The 16,375-nt window shown below is 38.9% G+C and overlaps 2 protein-coding genes across 19 annotated transcripts in view; one reads left to right on the forward strand and one right to left on the reverse strand.

Annotated features, from left to right (window-relative positions):
* The window catches only part of LOC134537538 (beta carbonic anhydrase 1), a 14,199-nt gene extending 2,895 nt beyond the window's left edge, over positions 1-11,304 (reverse strand). Inside the window, exons 1-5 of one of the 4 annotated variants that reach the window (XM_063378086.1) lie at positions 11,174-11,304; positions 9,352-9,436; positions 8,295-8,434; positions 6,096-6,335; positions 3,740-4,619 (exon numbers count right to left, since the gene is read on the reverse strand). In XM_063378086.1, the coding sequence (XP_063234156.1) occupies positions 4,485-4,619; positions 6,096-6,335; positions 8,295-8,434; positions 9,352-9,436; positions 11,174-11,266 (693 nt within the window). In that variant the 5' untranslated portion in view covers positions 11,267-11,304 and the 3' untranslated portion in view covers positions 3,740-4,484. Of the gene's footprint in view, positions 1-3,739; positions 4,620-6,095; positions 6,358-8,294; positions 8,435-9,351; positions 9,437-11,173 lie in introns of those variants that run through there. The other 3 variants (XM_063378087.1, XM_063378085.1, XM_063378084.1) reach the window with 3 other exon arrangements.
* The window catches only part of LOC134537536 (uncharacterized), a 41,524-nt gene continuing 27,185 nt past the window's right edge, over positions 2,037-16,375 (forward strand). For 8 of the 15 annotated variants that reach the window (XM_063378066.1, XM_063378068.1, XM_063378063.1 and 5 more), the window contains exons 1-2: positions 2,037-2,118; positions 14,252-14,394. In XM_063378066.1, the coding sequence (XP_063234136.1) occupies positions 2,098-2,118; positions 14,252-14,394 (164 nt within the window). In that variant the 5' untranslated portion in view covers positions 2,037-2,097. The other 7 variants (XM_063378073.1, XM_063378064.1, XM_063378069.1 and 4 more) reach the window with 5 other exon arrangements.

Here is a 16,375-nt window from a genome sequence, read left to right on the forward strand (position 1 = left end):
TTAATCTACGTGCCTCGCTATCACACCTGCAAGTCTCTTACCTCTGCTCTCTTGTTACGCGCTCGCGGCAGTCAGGCAAGGCTGCCGTATTTGAGACCTTGGATCCGTGGCATCGTCGACAGTCTTTGTTTCTACCCCCTCTCCACCCCCCGTTCGCTTTTCGCAACGGTGGCCAGTCTCGTTCCGAAGCGCTGTCCCAGTATTTACGCTGACGTCGCAACGAGGCCAGCCTGCACGTATGCTGCAGGTGTGTCGTAACACAGTGTGCAGAAAACTGCATACAAGATCTGCCGACCCAGAATTTCGAGAATGTACGCTAAACTCCACAGGCCCTTTATTCCGAGATGAAATCTACGTCTAATCAGTTGCAGGTGCAACAGCGAGAATCAATTTTATTTCATCCGGGCAAAGTTGTCCATGATTCTGACACTCTTTATCTCCAGGTTTTTATACATGGTTCAAAACCAATAAAATGCTGTCCAATGACAAAAGCAACACGGATACAAAAATATTAAGCAACTTAATTAAAAAAAAAATTATTGTCTTTACTGACCTACTTATTCATCTGTCATTTCACACACTAAAATAAAATGATTGCAATTTGCTGAGGCTAAAGATAAAACATGAGTCATATTGCATGATATCTGAAGTGGTATTCTTTTCCTTATCATATTTCACAATTGGCAATTTTTATTCTAAGTCACACTTAATAAAACTGCGAAGTAAGGCTGTTGATAAGATAAACAATCACAAAATGTGATAAAATAGTGCAGTGACCCATCATGAACAGTTAGTCCAGTTAGATTTCAACTTTTATTACTATGTACAATACTTACCGTCATGAAAAGTAAGTATATTGTTGATTCAAACAGATTTTTAAATAATATATCATATGTATATGCATCATAAAAAATCATATAATACATAAGCTATTTATGACTACTCAGAATGTAAATATTTTCTTTCTAGTTTCTACTTAACTTTCTCTCCTTAACTGAGACTTATCATAAGAACATTGCATATGTGTATATTTGTGTGTGTGTGTGTGTGTGTGTATATATATATAAGAGAGAGAGAGAGAGAGAGAGAGATCAACTGGGGTAATAGGGGGGAAGGTCAGCACTGATAAGCAAAAATCATGGATAATCGAATTAAAATGTAATTAGGTTATTGAATACAGCAAAATTTTAAGTAATTTATACAAAACAAATGTACAAGTATTATTGACACTAATTAATAAGTAGTTTTTAGTTTTACTTCTTTCTTGTCCCTCCTCTAATGAATTACACTTCGCGGACTTGGTTTGCCCCTCCCCCACCCACAAAAAAAAAGTTTAATTTTTAATTGATATTATTTAATATTCCTCAATAAAATTTCCACTCAGCACTACGAGGAAAACATAAACCAAAGTTTCCACTTAATTCTAATGTACTGATTGTGTGAAATTCAATGTTAAGTTAAAATGCCTAAGGTAAGGTGAGGTAGAAACTGGAAATAAATTATATTTACATTCTGACCAGTGCAATAAGAAGCACATTGACATGGTCCTAAAAATTAGAGATACTTAACTTAGAAATATCAAAGATCCAATGAATGCTTTTTTAAATTTTTTTATTGTTTTCAATAATATTAAAAATCTGTTCGGTAATGACATGGACCCTCAGTTGTAGCGATAAGGAAACACCACTGCCATTCGAAACAGTTTACAAGGCCATCACAGGAGGGAGGCCGGTTAGTGTTTGCTCGCGTTAGCACAAAACGCCCGCGACGACAATTTTTTTGCCTCGCACGTCTCGCAGCTGTAGACCTACTGAATCAAGAGACGCGATTTAAGCAGAGCAGACGAACCGAGAGAGGAGGGGGTAATTACGTATCTGATGTGGCGACAGACAGCTGATAACTAGAAGGGGAAATGGGGCAATGAATCAGTGATGAGGAATATCCGAAACCGGGGCAAGGGAAGGATTCGCGTTGTTATGATAAACAAACGTCAACTGGGTCAGGTTGAGCTTCTTAAGCAACAGAAATCAGTCTGAAGTCGTCAGTTGCAGTCAGTCATTCCTTGTTCTGTGTCAGTCATTGCGAATCGATGCAACAATGCCACCAGGACGACAAACGGTGAGTGACTATGTCATAATGGTTCAACGATAACAGTTACGACCATGGCTAAAGGTCAAATTAGAGAAATTAAGGCTTAACGAAAACTTCTTGCTCTCCTCAAGAAAAACTAAAATAGTTATAATTAAAATCATTCTTCGTTTGAAACTACACTACAGTAACTTTATAAATGGTTGAAGTTCAATAAATAACTCAGAAATAATCGAAACGTAAAATCTGGGAGTAACATTAAGTTAACAATCACGTACGGGAATGATTAAAATACAGTTGGTACGACTGTAAGCGCACGATCCGCAAAAACAACTAAGGATAGGAATGCAGAGACGGAAATGGACGACAGCATGAAGTTAACCTAACCTCTTATCCCCGCTAGGTTCAAGTATGGTTGTTTAAACAGTTGTGGCTCTGTCGTATTAGTGTCAAAGTTTAATGTTGTCCAGTCCTGAAATGTTGATTAAACACTGCTCGTTGTTTTGAAGTTACGGATTCGTTTTTTAAGGGTTAACCTCTTCGTATGCATCAGAAAAGGGACTCATCACCCTTACTTTCTTTTAAATAGGTTAAAGATGAGTGGTGGAGAAACATCCCCCCAGTATTCTGATATCCACGTAGGGCCTTAGGGATATCATGAATCAGTTTAAATAACGATCCCAGTAAAATTCACCTCCATTCCCCTTTCCATCATATTCATTTCATTATCACTTCGCATTTCCACTTCCATATCCATCTTAACGGTCAATAAGTCGTCGGCTGTTACGATATTAGTATATGTGTTACAAATACATCATCTTACACAAGAAAGTATGGCGAAATTCAGACGTGTTACTGATTTGTTGGCTTGTACGAGGAAGATAGCTGTGTACTGAGGATTTCTTGAGTATGTTAAAGAACATGCACCATCTTGATGCTGCTGTGTGTCTTAAGTCTGTATCACACGATGGAAGGTTTCAGCAAAACTGCTAGTCAGGTGTCCATGGCAGCAGGTATGGATGTTTCTATGGAATAACGTATCACTCAAGTTTCACCCATAGCATTTACAATAAAAAAGTGAACTTCATTTATTGTGGAAATAAGTACTTTTGTTTACATGAAAACATGGATATTTACTGGAAAAAATATGATTCACGCATTTAGATATTTATAATCGATAGGAACATTTTAAAGATAGTTTTTTTTTAGCCTACAATTTTTGCTAGTTATATTCAACCTTTGTTTACATTTTTGTGTTTTAAATGTAAAAATTAATTTGATGTAGTATTTTATTCATTCAACAAGTCTTGTCAATTTGTACATTGATTTTTATAATCAATATAATACACACTAAATTGATACCTTTTAATGGAACGAATCATTGACAAGACTTTGGGAAGAAAATAAAAAGGTAAATTTGTAGAGTAGCGGCTTCTGGGAAATAATCTAGCTATTTCACAATGAACTGACGTCCCTCGGCTTCAGGTCCCCGTTTTCCCGTTGAAATAAATGTCCTGTTATGCCCGTACTGCCCTCGTCGGAGAGGTGTGGGTCCAGGCCAACGTGGCCGGGACCGGGAAAGGCGGGACCTGGAGGGAGAGTGAAGTGATTGCGAGGAATGTTGGTAGGTTGTCGCAAGCAGAACACGGCATTAACGAATTTCACGAGCCGTCTTTTATTAACGCTTATAAAGTCCTGCCGCAGCCTGGCGGAACCGTCGCGGAACAAGTGCCCTACCACGGCGACACGGACTCCCTGATGACGGGGCGGTTCTCAAATACGTTTCGGCGCGAATCGTAAAGTTTATTAATGCTAGGCTGACTCAGTGAGAGAGGGCCCGAAGACGGAGCGCTGTACATACGCGGCCCGTTACGTAATGTTCCGTGGACGGCGAAAAGTTCAGAGACTCGTAGCACCACGTTCGCGTTGTAGAAACGGCCCGCTAGACACGTCTCCCGATGACTCGTAAGTTAACAATGCTAAGCTGATTCGCGGTGGCAGCTCAGCTGCCGTGACCGACTGCGGACTGAGCGAACGTTCAATCCCGAGCGCAACGTGCGCGGCTCGCGGAGCAACGAACACGTCTGTCTCCGCTCGAGACCAGGACGCGACTGCCTCTCCCCGCTCGCCCGCGGGCCGGCGCCCGCGGGTGGCGGGGAGGGAGGGGAAAATCGGCCGGCGTGGGAGAGAGCTCCGTCCCGCGGCGCGCCAGGCTGCAATTACATACTACGGCGAAACACTTCAGAAAAAGTTATTGAATTATTTACAAAGACATACACGAGACATTAATTACACAGCGAACTTGCACAATGAATAATAAATAAAATAAGTTAATTACACACATTCAAATCCCTTAATCGTTTACAAATATATACACACTGAAATAAAAGATAAAGTCACATAGAAAAAACACTCGTTGGCATGCTAGGGCGCACGCGGGTGCGTCCCTGGCCGTCGCACACACTGGGGTTCACTGGGTGGAAAACAGGCCCCCTCAGGCCCGCGTCGGTGGCCAGGTACGGCCTCTGTATCTGGGAGGGTACGACGACTGTCGTCAGAACATTCTTTCAGCAAACTATAAAAGCAGGTGTAATAATAGCAAATGATATTGACATCAAGAGACGACGTATTTAGCAATCTCGCTATGAATATACGCACGGGTGTAAAAAGCCACAAGATCTCAAGCTGAGAGTGTAGCATACATTAGCTAATCTTATTAAATGATTATATAATTTATGTTACAGCACTGTCTCACACTCTGAGATTCTTATTTCGTTTTCTTTTCATTATTTATTCCAAAAGCTCTTGCATTTATGGTCACAAATTTTCTCAATAGAGATTTACAAAAAGGTATTTTATAGCAGTAAAAGGTCCCACAAGTGATAATAACTATACATACTTGCATGACTTTTTACTGCTGTTTGATAATATTTTATATCTCTTGAGAAAATTTGAGACAAAACAAAATCCACTAAGCTGTGATAAATTTAAAAGATAAGCACTCATATTATTGTTATGACAAGAATATGAAATAGCCAACATTGTGTGTAAGACAAGCCTTAAGTTTTCGTTAATTGCCTAGGTGCAAGAAAAACTGCCAGGTTAATTTAGACAAGTTGCAAAAACATAGCTAACCGGTTTCCCTTGTTCTCTAAAGAAAATAAGTTAGGTATTCCAAATCTTTTGGTTTGATTGTAAACTACTGTTTGCACGTGTAGGCCATACTTCCGATCTGTCATCACAAAGAAAAGTACCTGTAAAAATGTATTTTTTGTCACAAATATTTTGCTCAGATGAGGCTTTAATACATAATAATAATCTTTTGATAACAGTACAGTCTGATAGCCATTTGTACAGCAAGTGCCGGGAGGTATAACCCCGGGGAAAATCTTGGGTAAAACTAGCAGTATAAGTTTATATCGTTGCAAATTCATGCATATTTATCATGTGCATAGGTCTACAGATATTTAATAAAAAAAAATCTCTTTTCTGACAAACAAAATTATTTGGTACAGTCTTTGAGTGCCTGGGTTTGAAAAAAAAAACACTCTGCTGATACTACACTAATTGGGTCAGCTGTTTTCCCTTTCTACCAGGGCTGTCGAAAAAGGAAGGGGGGGGAGGGGGGGGGGGGGGCAAAATACCCATGGGCCTAGCACCACGGAGGGCCCAGTTGAGTTCCAAAATATTTTTTTTATGCTTGTGTTTACCACGATAGTAAGATGAAAATTACAATTCTTAAGCTAGAAAAATATTCATTGGAAACTTTATTTACAAGCTATGCAGTTTTTTTCAGGTCACATGTACAGTTACGGCTACTGGTTACTGTAACTTCAAGTTTTTAAATATTTGTTTTTGATTGCACATTATGTAATGGGGGCGACAAAATTATTTGCCCCCGAACCCTTAGTTTCTCTCGATGGCCCTGCTTGCTACAAAATAATACTCCCGAAAGTAAGTACCATGGTCACGACGGTCGCCGAGGGGCAGGGCGGGGCGAGGCTCACCTGCGACAGCTTGTCGGAGACGGCGAACCTGTCCTCGGGGTCGATGTAGGCCACGAACCGCCTCATGGGGGTCTCCGCCTGGAAGGTGAGCGGGGCGTGGAAGCCCGCCGCCTCGAGCTGCGAGTACTTGTCGAGCGACGAGCTGGCGTGCGCGCACAGCCACGCCCGCAGCGGCGAGATGCGCCGGTTCTCCTGCGACGAGAACTGCTCGTCCCGCAGCGCGTGGAGCAGGTTCATCGCCTGCCCTCGCAACACAGCGCTTCTACGTGGGAGAGATCACGGGCGGGCACGCCTTTCTAGTGAGGACAGGGAGGGATTAGAATAGGCTGGAGGAGAAATGCTGGAGGTGAGAGATGAAAGTGACCCGAGGGAAAGACTAAAGGTGGGGAGGAAAGTGCGAAAGAAGAGGACTACTTGCCACCGGGTGAAAGCCCAATCGCAAGTGAAATCAATTAATCAAAACCTCGTAGGGAACCGCACTGTTGATTTAACTATCGAAAATATAACAAGCCACTTAAAATTTGTTCAGTTCTGTTTGCTTAGCTAACCAGAAAAAAAAGTCACAACCTACTTAGGGCTGTATGTCTCCCACGCCAAGTAAGTTATTTAATTTATTATTAATAAAGGAATTTTCTTGTAAAATTATTGTGATAGCTCCCTTGCATTTTTTGTTGGTTCACAAAGTTTCTCACCAAACATTTTTTTTTTACCTGTAGAAAGTGATCTTAACTATGAACATTTGCATTGAGTTTTAAGCAATATTAAATAATACTTAGTACAAATCTGCAAGCAAAATTTGATACTAAACATAAAATACAAGAGATCTATCATGATGAATTTACAGTAAAAGCCAACAAATAATAGTAACGACAAGAAAATTAAATAGCAAACATGGCGTGTGCGAGTCTTAGAGTAAAGTTACCGCAACTTGGGTTACAGTGAGCTAATGAATTTTGACATTGCAGGCTGCTAATGCCAAATGCATCACTTTGATGTGGGTCGTCTGTGGCCATGATTGATAATGCAACACACTCATGTGTCGAGGTGTTTGGGTTCAGTCCCAATGCCCCATCATGACCCAAGATTATGTTGTCTTAAGCCTGTGTGCCTAAGTAACAACCTTCACACAGGGTCTTCTTAGCCAGGGGGAAGGTCTGGACCCGTCCCTTCCAGGATTTAAAAGAAATAAACCACAAGCGATGACAGAGTAAGAAGATCACAGCTACTTTGCTACATAAGGTTACAAAGATATTAATTTGGAAGGATTATTGTAATCCTTAGTGGGCAACAATAATGAATTTCCTCCACATTATAGTCAGACATGCCTCATACATAGAAGCTACAGGAATTATTTTTCAGTGCGTACGTGTGCATGTGCGTATACGGTGTGTAAAATGTTGATTAGCACACGTGTTACTGTAAGCATTTTTTTTTTAGAAAAAACTTGACATGTTTGTTAAATGTATTTAATAACATTAATAAATATGTATTTATGAATTTTTTAAAATAAAATCATCACGGAATTGATTTAAGAACACAGTATTGAAAACAATCAAATAAAAGCCAAGATATAAAATTATCTGTTGTCTTTTCTCAAGCAAAATCATTTCTTAAATTTCTATATGTAAACTTAGTTCTAAAAGCTTACTAAAAAGCTCAAACTTACTGAGATTTGAGTGCGTTAGTAAATTTTCTTTTAAAGTTCAATTAGTAAGAAAACTTACTCATTAAAAAAAAAAAAAAGGGAATTGTCAGTAAAGTCTGTTTACGGACAATAATTTTACGTGATAACGCCATAAGAAAACATTGTCGAAAATTTGCATACTTTTTAATTTTCAAATATTAATTATAGTTTTTGCAAATTTTTACTTAAATAATTTGTTGAAATATAATCACGAACAATTAGTTAAAAAGCCCGCCTTAACCTGTTTGATATTACAAAATGATTTTCTCGCACGGTGGTCGGCCGGTTCTTGCACGCTTCGGCTCAGGCGGAACGTGACAATGAGTCGTGATTTTTCATGCGTGCAGCCGGCGTTCATCGATTTGTAAGACGTTATCACGTCAAAAAAATTACATGATGGTTATATTGGATGGGGTTCTTCACGAAATCCCGGCTGCAGCCATGCGTTCACGTCGAGGAAGCCTCGTGACTGTGAAACCCTCTTCAGCAGGAGACTCCACCCGACAACCACTCACCTTGCAGTCCGAGTGGCCGCACACGATGATGTGCCGAATGTCATTGACGATGCAGCCCAGCTCCAGGGCGGCGGGCTCCGTGGTCGTGATCTCGTCCAGGAAATGCTGCGAGTGGGGTATCAGGTTGCCGGCATTCCGCACTGCAAGCAGGCCACCGTGCTGACTCCACACGCTACTGCATGTCGGACAAATCACATCCTGCCCGAGCAATCCGCATTCGAATTCACAGATTCTGATCAAATGATGCCATTTTCCAGTGTATTTTCTCAGAGTAGATACTCCTGTTTACCACCACAACTGTATTCCGTTGATGCCCCATTATTTGATTTTGTTTATGTCACGCTATTTGAAAGGCACATTGGCATATCCAAAATTATTCTATGGAAAGTAGTTCCTGGAAATGGCAAAGCTGCAGTACTTAGCTAGTGTTTGAAAGAGTAATTTTTTCCAATTGTCCGGGGGAGGGCCTCTATAAAAGTGAATAGACCAGTGCCCTGGTCTATTCACTTTTATAGAGGCCCTCCACTGGGGGAAATTTTAAAAAAATACCATTTCAAACACTTTCAACCCAACCTGGGACTTAAATTTCGACAATGATTTTGCTCATTTATCTTAGGATATTTTTATATTCTGTCATGATGATTAGGTATTCTTGGGTCAGATTTAAAATGCTTAAAATCAAATTTCTGATATAATCACATCATCATACGTGGGAATAAAATCTTTTGAAAGTTTTTCTAATACAAACTCATGAAATGAAACAGCACATTAAGATACAAGATAATAAAAATGTTATTTTCATTTTCCCTTTAATGTCCATATTTTTAACAGAACAATAGAGAAACTAAAAGGTGTGATGCGGGGCCCTACTGGTGCGGGGCCCTGGGTGATATCCCGGCTCGCCCTGCCGTGTCGTAATGTTTTGATAAGCAGACTTAGTCCCTCATGTGAACGAAATTGAATTTTGTAATGGCAAAGGGCATACCCCTACCAAACACCTTTATGTGTTTATCCCTTAAATTTACAGTTACTTTTAAGTGCATTTTAAAAAACTCACCAACAAACATGTCACCAACATTGGTTTCCGTGAATCTCGTTGGAATCATTCTACTGTCCATGCACGTGAAGAAAACAGCTTTTGGCTGTAAAAAAAAATCAGTTATTTAGTGTGATGCAGAGTTTTAAAGGTGGCAAGAAATGCTTCCTATCGAAACCAAAAGCCCGAATTAATTGATAATTATTAGCAAAGAACCAAGATGCACATTGCTACTGTCTTGCAATGTGTTTCACATGCAGCTCAATAGGACTAAAGAGTGTGGTGTATCGTCGTGTATACTTAAGTATTTGTTCCGTATTGTGTATCTGTTGTATTTTAAAGTGAAATATTAAAATAAAGTTAGAAATTGGCTGTGTTGTGATGCAAAGCTGTAGAATTACCAAAGATATTTGATTTTGAAAATATGCAAAAAAAACTCTTGAGGAGCATTGTTGTATCATATCCAACTGTATTTGAACATAAAATATTAAAATAAAGTAAGCAGTTAAATGTGTTTGAGATGCAAAACTGTACCATAACCAAAATATAATTGATTTTGAAAATATGAATTATAAAAATTATTCAATATAAATTGGATACACTATAAGGAACAATTACCCAATTAGGTGCTCATAAACTGAGTCACTCTGGGATGGCAGGGGTGTGGGCGTTTAGGAGACTGAGATGAGACCTCCTTTCCACCAGACCAATGCTCAATACCAAGAATTTTACAATTTCAAGAAGATTATTATATCCCACATCAAATCGGCCAAAAGTGACAAAAAATAAAATGACTATATCAGCAACAGCAATCATTTAAAAACCACAAGGCACTGCCAAAGAGAATGAATGTTGCTGAACTAAATACACTGTTAGATACAAATCTGTGCACACAGTAGGTATATTGTGTGACACGAGACCATAATTACTATGATGTTCAAGAGCTGCTTTGCAAAACTGCCATTATATGGAAATAATCATATAACAAATATAATTATTGGTGGAGGCTTATAGTTAGCAATATTAAGGATGTACAGTTCCCAGGTTTATTTTCAGTAAGGGAGTTTTTATTATTATATTTTTTAACTTAAATAATGCACAGTAGGTACTTGGTGGGGCCACAAAATTGTATAGATACCTAGTACCTACATTAATTCATGTTTATTTTTTTTGGAGAGGGGGAGAAAGGGGGTGATTGTGTTTATGCTTCTGACTCATATTGATAGGGTATTTTAAACTGTAAATGTTGAACTGTTGATAAGCTAGTACATTTTTATCTCAAATGTTTCTGGCTAATAAACTTTTTTATTAGGGTAATTTGTTTTGCAATGAATTCAAATAGTAAAAGGGTTCTGGTATCGAATCCCGGGTAAGGCATGGGTGATAATCTACGTACAATAATTTGATCGATGATAAGATATTGAATAAAGGCTCCGAATACGAAATGAAATGACCCTATGGCCATTGGCGCACGGTGGTAGGCCTCCAAAAATTAATGAAGTGCAGAGACAAATACCTACAACAATATATACATAAACTATAGTATAATGCATTATTATTTTCGAGTTTTCCATCAGTCATCAAAGTTCATAATTTCTCACAAAACAATGAGCATTACGTCACAGATCCGAGGGAAATGAGCGTGTTTATATGTGACGAAAACCCCAGCTGATTGTGACAAAACAAAGTAAACAAAAAGCAGGTGTAATAATAGCAAACGATGTTGACGTCAAGAGACGTATTTAACAATCTCGCTATGAAAATACGCATGCGTGTCAAAAGCTACAAGATCTAAAGCTGAGAGTGTAGCGTACGTTATTTAATGTTTATATAATTTGCGTACCTCCGGATGATCCCGCACTTTCTCGAACTGCGCGACCATTGTCTTCCGATCCGTGTGGCGATACTTCATTATGCCCCTTAATATTCTGTCCATTTCTACTTCTTGTCGACCAACTATGGCAGTGTTTTTGTTGTGGCGACGATGCAGACGCAATCTACTGGAGTCGCCACAGCTGATCGAGTCCGCGATAGTTGTGCGGTTTTTATCACAATACAGCCGACATTTCTAGGACATATTTGGGTTCGGTAGCAGTTTTTTTTTTTCTTTTTTGAGTTATGCGAAACATTCGTAACAATAGGCTAGTTTGAATGGGTTCGAACCGTTGGTTCGAACTTTGAAAAATGTGAACCATAGAAATGTTCTGAATGATTACAAAACATAGCCTATGCCGTAAGCAAATTGTACTGTTTGAAATTTTACGTCGGCGATAACTGCGATTTTACCTGGATATCTGGTCCAGTTAAACTGGAGTTTTGCCGGACTGAAAGGAAGAGGGGTGTGGTGTGTAAGTACTGGCACTGATTTAGCGTCAGGAACTACTTATATTATTCGCGTTTAATTTTTTTTTATCAATGAATACTTTTTAGATGAGGGGTTTTGTATTGTGAACATTTAATTTGTATAATTTTTTGTTTGCTTTTAATGTATTCAATGTAAGTATATATATTTTGGGTACAATTTTATAAAAAACTAGATTAATAAAGATAGATAGCCTTTATTATAAATAGACAGCATTGAGTAGAAGGAGGTCTTCACACACTACTATCCTTTGATTTTATGATCCATCACATTAATAAAGAAAGGGGGAAAAAATAGGCTGTGCCAATTCAATTTCAATTAAATAATTCACTGGCAATTGGGCTTTTGCCTGGTGGCGAGGAGTTTGCCTCCCTACATTACTCTCCCATTTTCTGAAGCTTCTTCCATAGGCCCTTACCACCTCCCATAGCCAATATCTTCTCTTCAAGACCATTCCATTCCACTCCCATCCCAACCTCACCAGAATGAGTGCTTTCCTCTTTCCATTTTTCTCCACTCCCTTTGGATCTTCCACTCAAGATATCTCCTCCTTCTGTACACCCCTCTATCACCCAGCTTCCCCCAACCCCTCTCCTTGACCATTTTAAATAGTCTTACCAGTCCTCCTATCTTCCTCCTCCCCTGCAGTGTCCCCCCCCCCCCCACCTATGCATTTCCCTTTCTTCCTCTTTCCTTCTCCGCCACTTACGCATCACCCATCTCACTGCCCTGCTCTGTACCTCCTTCAGCTCTTTCACTTCCATCATCAGGTACGGATCCCAAATCGCTGCCGCATACTCCGTCATTGGCCCCACCAATGTGGAATATGCATTTTCGTTTACTTTTGTTCCTGTTTCCTTTGAGGTCCTGCCGATCAGCCCGTCTTACCCTTCTTTATGACCCTCTGTACCTGCTTTCCCCATCTTAGGTTGCTCACCCACAGGTACTTCTAGTCTTCTGCCTCTTGTTTAGCCTATCCCTTCCGACAAAAGACTTCCTTCAACACTTTTCTTCTCGTAAACCTAACCAGTTTATCCTGTTGATATTTATCTCCATCCCATTTGCTCTCGCTCAACACTCAAACTTCTCCAGATACCCTGCAGTTGTGCCGTCCCACACGGTTTCATACATTGCGGTCGTCTGTGAAAATTCTGAATCTGTGTCTCATTCCCTCTTCTATGTCATTCATCGTGATAATGAATAGAATGGGCCCTAATAACACTCCACTGAAGTACCTCTGATGTCACTTGCCCCTCAGCCGACCTTTCCTTTCTCACTCTCGCCCGCCTATCCCGAAAGAAGTCTCCTGTCCAGTTTACCACCCTGCTGCCCTTTATCATCCTATACACCTTCTCCGTCACTTTCTTGTACATTTTGAAAATCAATAAAGATGATATCCACCTGTTCACCTCCATCCACTGCCTCAGTTGCAATGGGTGGTTGTTCACTTTCCTTGATCTCTTCATGACTAAAGATGCTATGTGTACTTAATTTTTAAATGGCCATCTGTAAAATATACACTGTAATACCCTGAAATTTTTTGTGTTACAGTTGGTACCTAGTTGATTTACGACCTCACAAACAGGGGCTTATGTAAGGAGATACTTATGTCACCCTCCAAAATCCTAAAAAAAATCTATAAAAACCTATTATTCCCACCAACAAAAGGAAAGAAATTTAAAGTAAAGAGCTGGCAAAATGGTTCTATTTTAACCTCATCCTCCCCCCACTCTCAAAATGGAATTCTGCGTATGTTGCTGCTCATAAATACAGTTAATGTAAAACAACCCCTCCCTTTTTTTCTTGCTTATATTTATATAATAAGCATTGTATTTTTTTTTGTTAAATGTTTTTACAATAGTATAAATTTGCATTAACCATTATGAAAATTATTGAAAATAAACACTTGATCATTAAAAACGATTTAGGGATTGAGGAGGGCATGTGACATATTTCCTTAGCCAAAGTGTACATTCATGAGTGAATTTGTTATTTTTATATGAAAACTGATACTTTATTTCACAACAATGTACTTTCAAGGGGACAAAGCTAACTAAGAGCCCTTTAAAGATTAATTTAGACAGATGGTATTACTCGATAATTGGAATATTGTGCAGTATGTAAAATGTTGAGTAATTTGTTTGTGTGTGTGCAAGAATTAAATGAAAAAACAAAGCCAGGTACGAAAAGGACTTTTTTTTTATATTTCCCACCTGCAAGGTCATCGAAAGCAACTAAGGGTCCGGGTGCAAATAATTTTGTCAGGCGCTCTTGTTACTTGACGTACAATTTTTCAAACCCCACAATTGAAAAGAAAGAAAAAATATAGAGACTGTAAATGTTACTGCGGCCTTAACTGTAAACATGATGTGCGCATATGTACATAACTTGTAAGGCTTCCAATTATATAGGCAATAGACTTGTAATTTCGTCTATCAGGGTAAACCCATACATATTTCGAAACTAAGCCATGCCATCCCTGGTGTCCGGGGCTCGTACCTGCCCCTATCTTTCCGACGGCTCTTCTGCACTGAGTGAAGTGCGCGTTCTCCGTTGCAGATGCTGTACGCCGCAATGCTGCTGTTCCACGTTCGCAGGATCATGTACACGTCGGCGCTGCTGTCCGCTGTGTACGTGGTCATCCACCTCATCAACGTCCTCCGCTGGGGCAGCTACGAGAGCTTCGACAGAGAGCAGATACTGTGAGCCTGCTTGTTTGTCAGTTTATCATTGCGTTGCTGCGTGGCGAGGGGTCTTCTCCCTCCGCGGCCAGTGTGTTGCATTGCTGCTGCATCCCTCGTCTCGAGGTGGAGCCGTGGATAAGACACGGGACTCCACATCCTGAGGCTTTCTATGGTTTTTTTCTAAATTACTCTAGGCCAGAGGTTCTGACGCGCCCTGGAAGATTTACCGGTGGATCCTGTGTGGTATTCCAGAGAAACATGTGTTCAGATACATACCATTTCAGTACCGATATACCACTCTTTTTGTTAACACCATTATTGTGTGTTTTTATTGAACGACTCTGCAGGTTTTGCTCGTTGATTTATTTCAGTACGGCTCTGTAGTCTCTCTGTACAGTTTTTATTACAATAATGGGTAATACTGCTTAGTGTAGGTGAAGATGTTAATTCTTAAGCATGAGGGAATGTCTGTCGGTGGGGAAAATAGGAGCATCCTGAGGAAACACTCTGTCGCCATGTTTACCACGTATAAGTCGGACTCCGCTGGGAGTTGATCCTGATTCATCTTGGTGGGAAGCTAGTGAGCTGACCAGTCAGCCTCTGAGGCTCCTCACTAGAGAAATGGAGTAAGTGTTGTTGTGCAAGGTCTGCCACTTATTTCTCCGCTCACATCCGAACCCATTCCCAAAAGTAGATTTTAAAAAATTCAGGACAATATGCAGTTGTTTCAATTTTTGGAAGGCTTTTACAGGAGTACTATGTCAATAATGTTAGGGTTACATCATACTCTAGTAGTGCAGTTTTAATGTCCTTTATATGTTTGTTTTATGTTTAATTTTGTCACAACAAATAGGAAAAAAAAGTTTCAGAAATTTTTTTGTTTAAAATAAACTTTATCTTTTCATCTATAAAGCATTAAAAGAAACTGTTTAGAAGTTATTATAATAATAGCTGTAAAAATTCATGTACTTGTTCAAAATTACGATTACTAGGGAGATCTTGTACAGCTTGATGGTGAGGAAATGAATTTCAGGATAATTTCTTAGTTTATGGCGATGATATGAATGTGAAATAACCAACTCTGTGAGACAAAGCGCTAAGACTCGAACTGTATTGTATTAACCATCTTTTTACCTCTATGAGCTAAATTTTAGTAAATATCTGTTAAGAAAATTTTAGACAAAACTTAATATGCAAGAGCGCTATTGTGATTAATTTACAGGAACAGCCATCAGTTAACAGTAAATACAAGAAAATGAAACAAAGTAAGTAAGTACATGGCATGTTGGACTCGTCTTGCAGATCTTTTAAAATTGTTTAATTAAGACAAAAAATATTTTTTTTTTTTCACTGTTTTCCTACTAATTCGGCTGGAAATGTTTCAGTTTCAATGATCTTATAGATTTATTTGTACCTACTACTATTAAAAAGGCTACAAAATATCCCCTATGGTATTCCAATCAACTAATAAAATCTCTTAAGAAGAAATCGCACTATCATAAATTATATAAACGAAATCTGAATCCTTTTTACTATTTATTATTCTCAGATTACCGCAAGGAAACTAAATCACTTATGTGTAGGGATAAAACAAACTGGCTTTGTAATATTAACAATAAAATTAAGCAAAACCCTAAAAAATTTTGGAATTATGTTAAAATAATGAGAAAGGGTTATAGTCAGCATCCCTCAATTAAAATTAATAACTCAATTACGGATAATAATTATTTAATTGCAAATTCCTTTGCTGAATATTTTTCAAGTGTCTATGTTACTACAAATAACACAAATAACCAAAACATATCTCCTTGTTGTTCATACAATATTCCAATGTCTAATATCTCGATTAGTTTAGTCCTATGGAGTATAAAAACCTTAAAATCTACATTGTCCACAGGACCTGATAACATACCAAATTTTATCATCAAAGGTTGCTCCTTAATCCTTGCTCCTCTCTTACAGCATATATATAATTTCAGTATTCTAAATAGCATCTACC

Source organism: Bacillus rossius, chromosome 12, assembly GCF_032445375.1.
Source record: "Bacillus rossius redtenbacheri isolate Brsri chromosome 12, Brsri_v3, whole genome shotgun sequence".
NCBI classification, from domain to species: Eukaryota; Metazoa; Arthropoda; class Insecta; order Phasmatodea; family Bacillidae; genus Bacillus; species Bacillus rossius.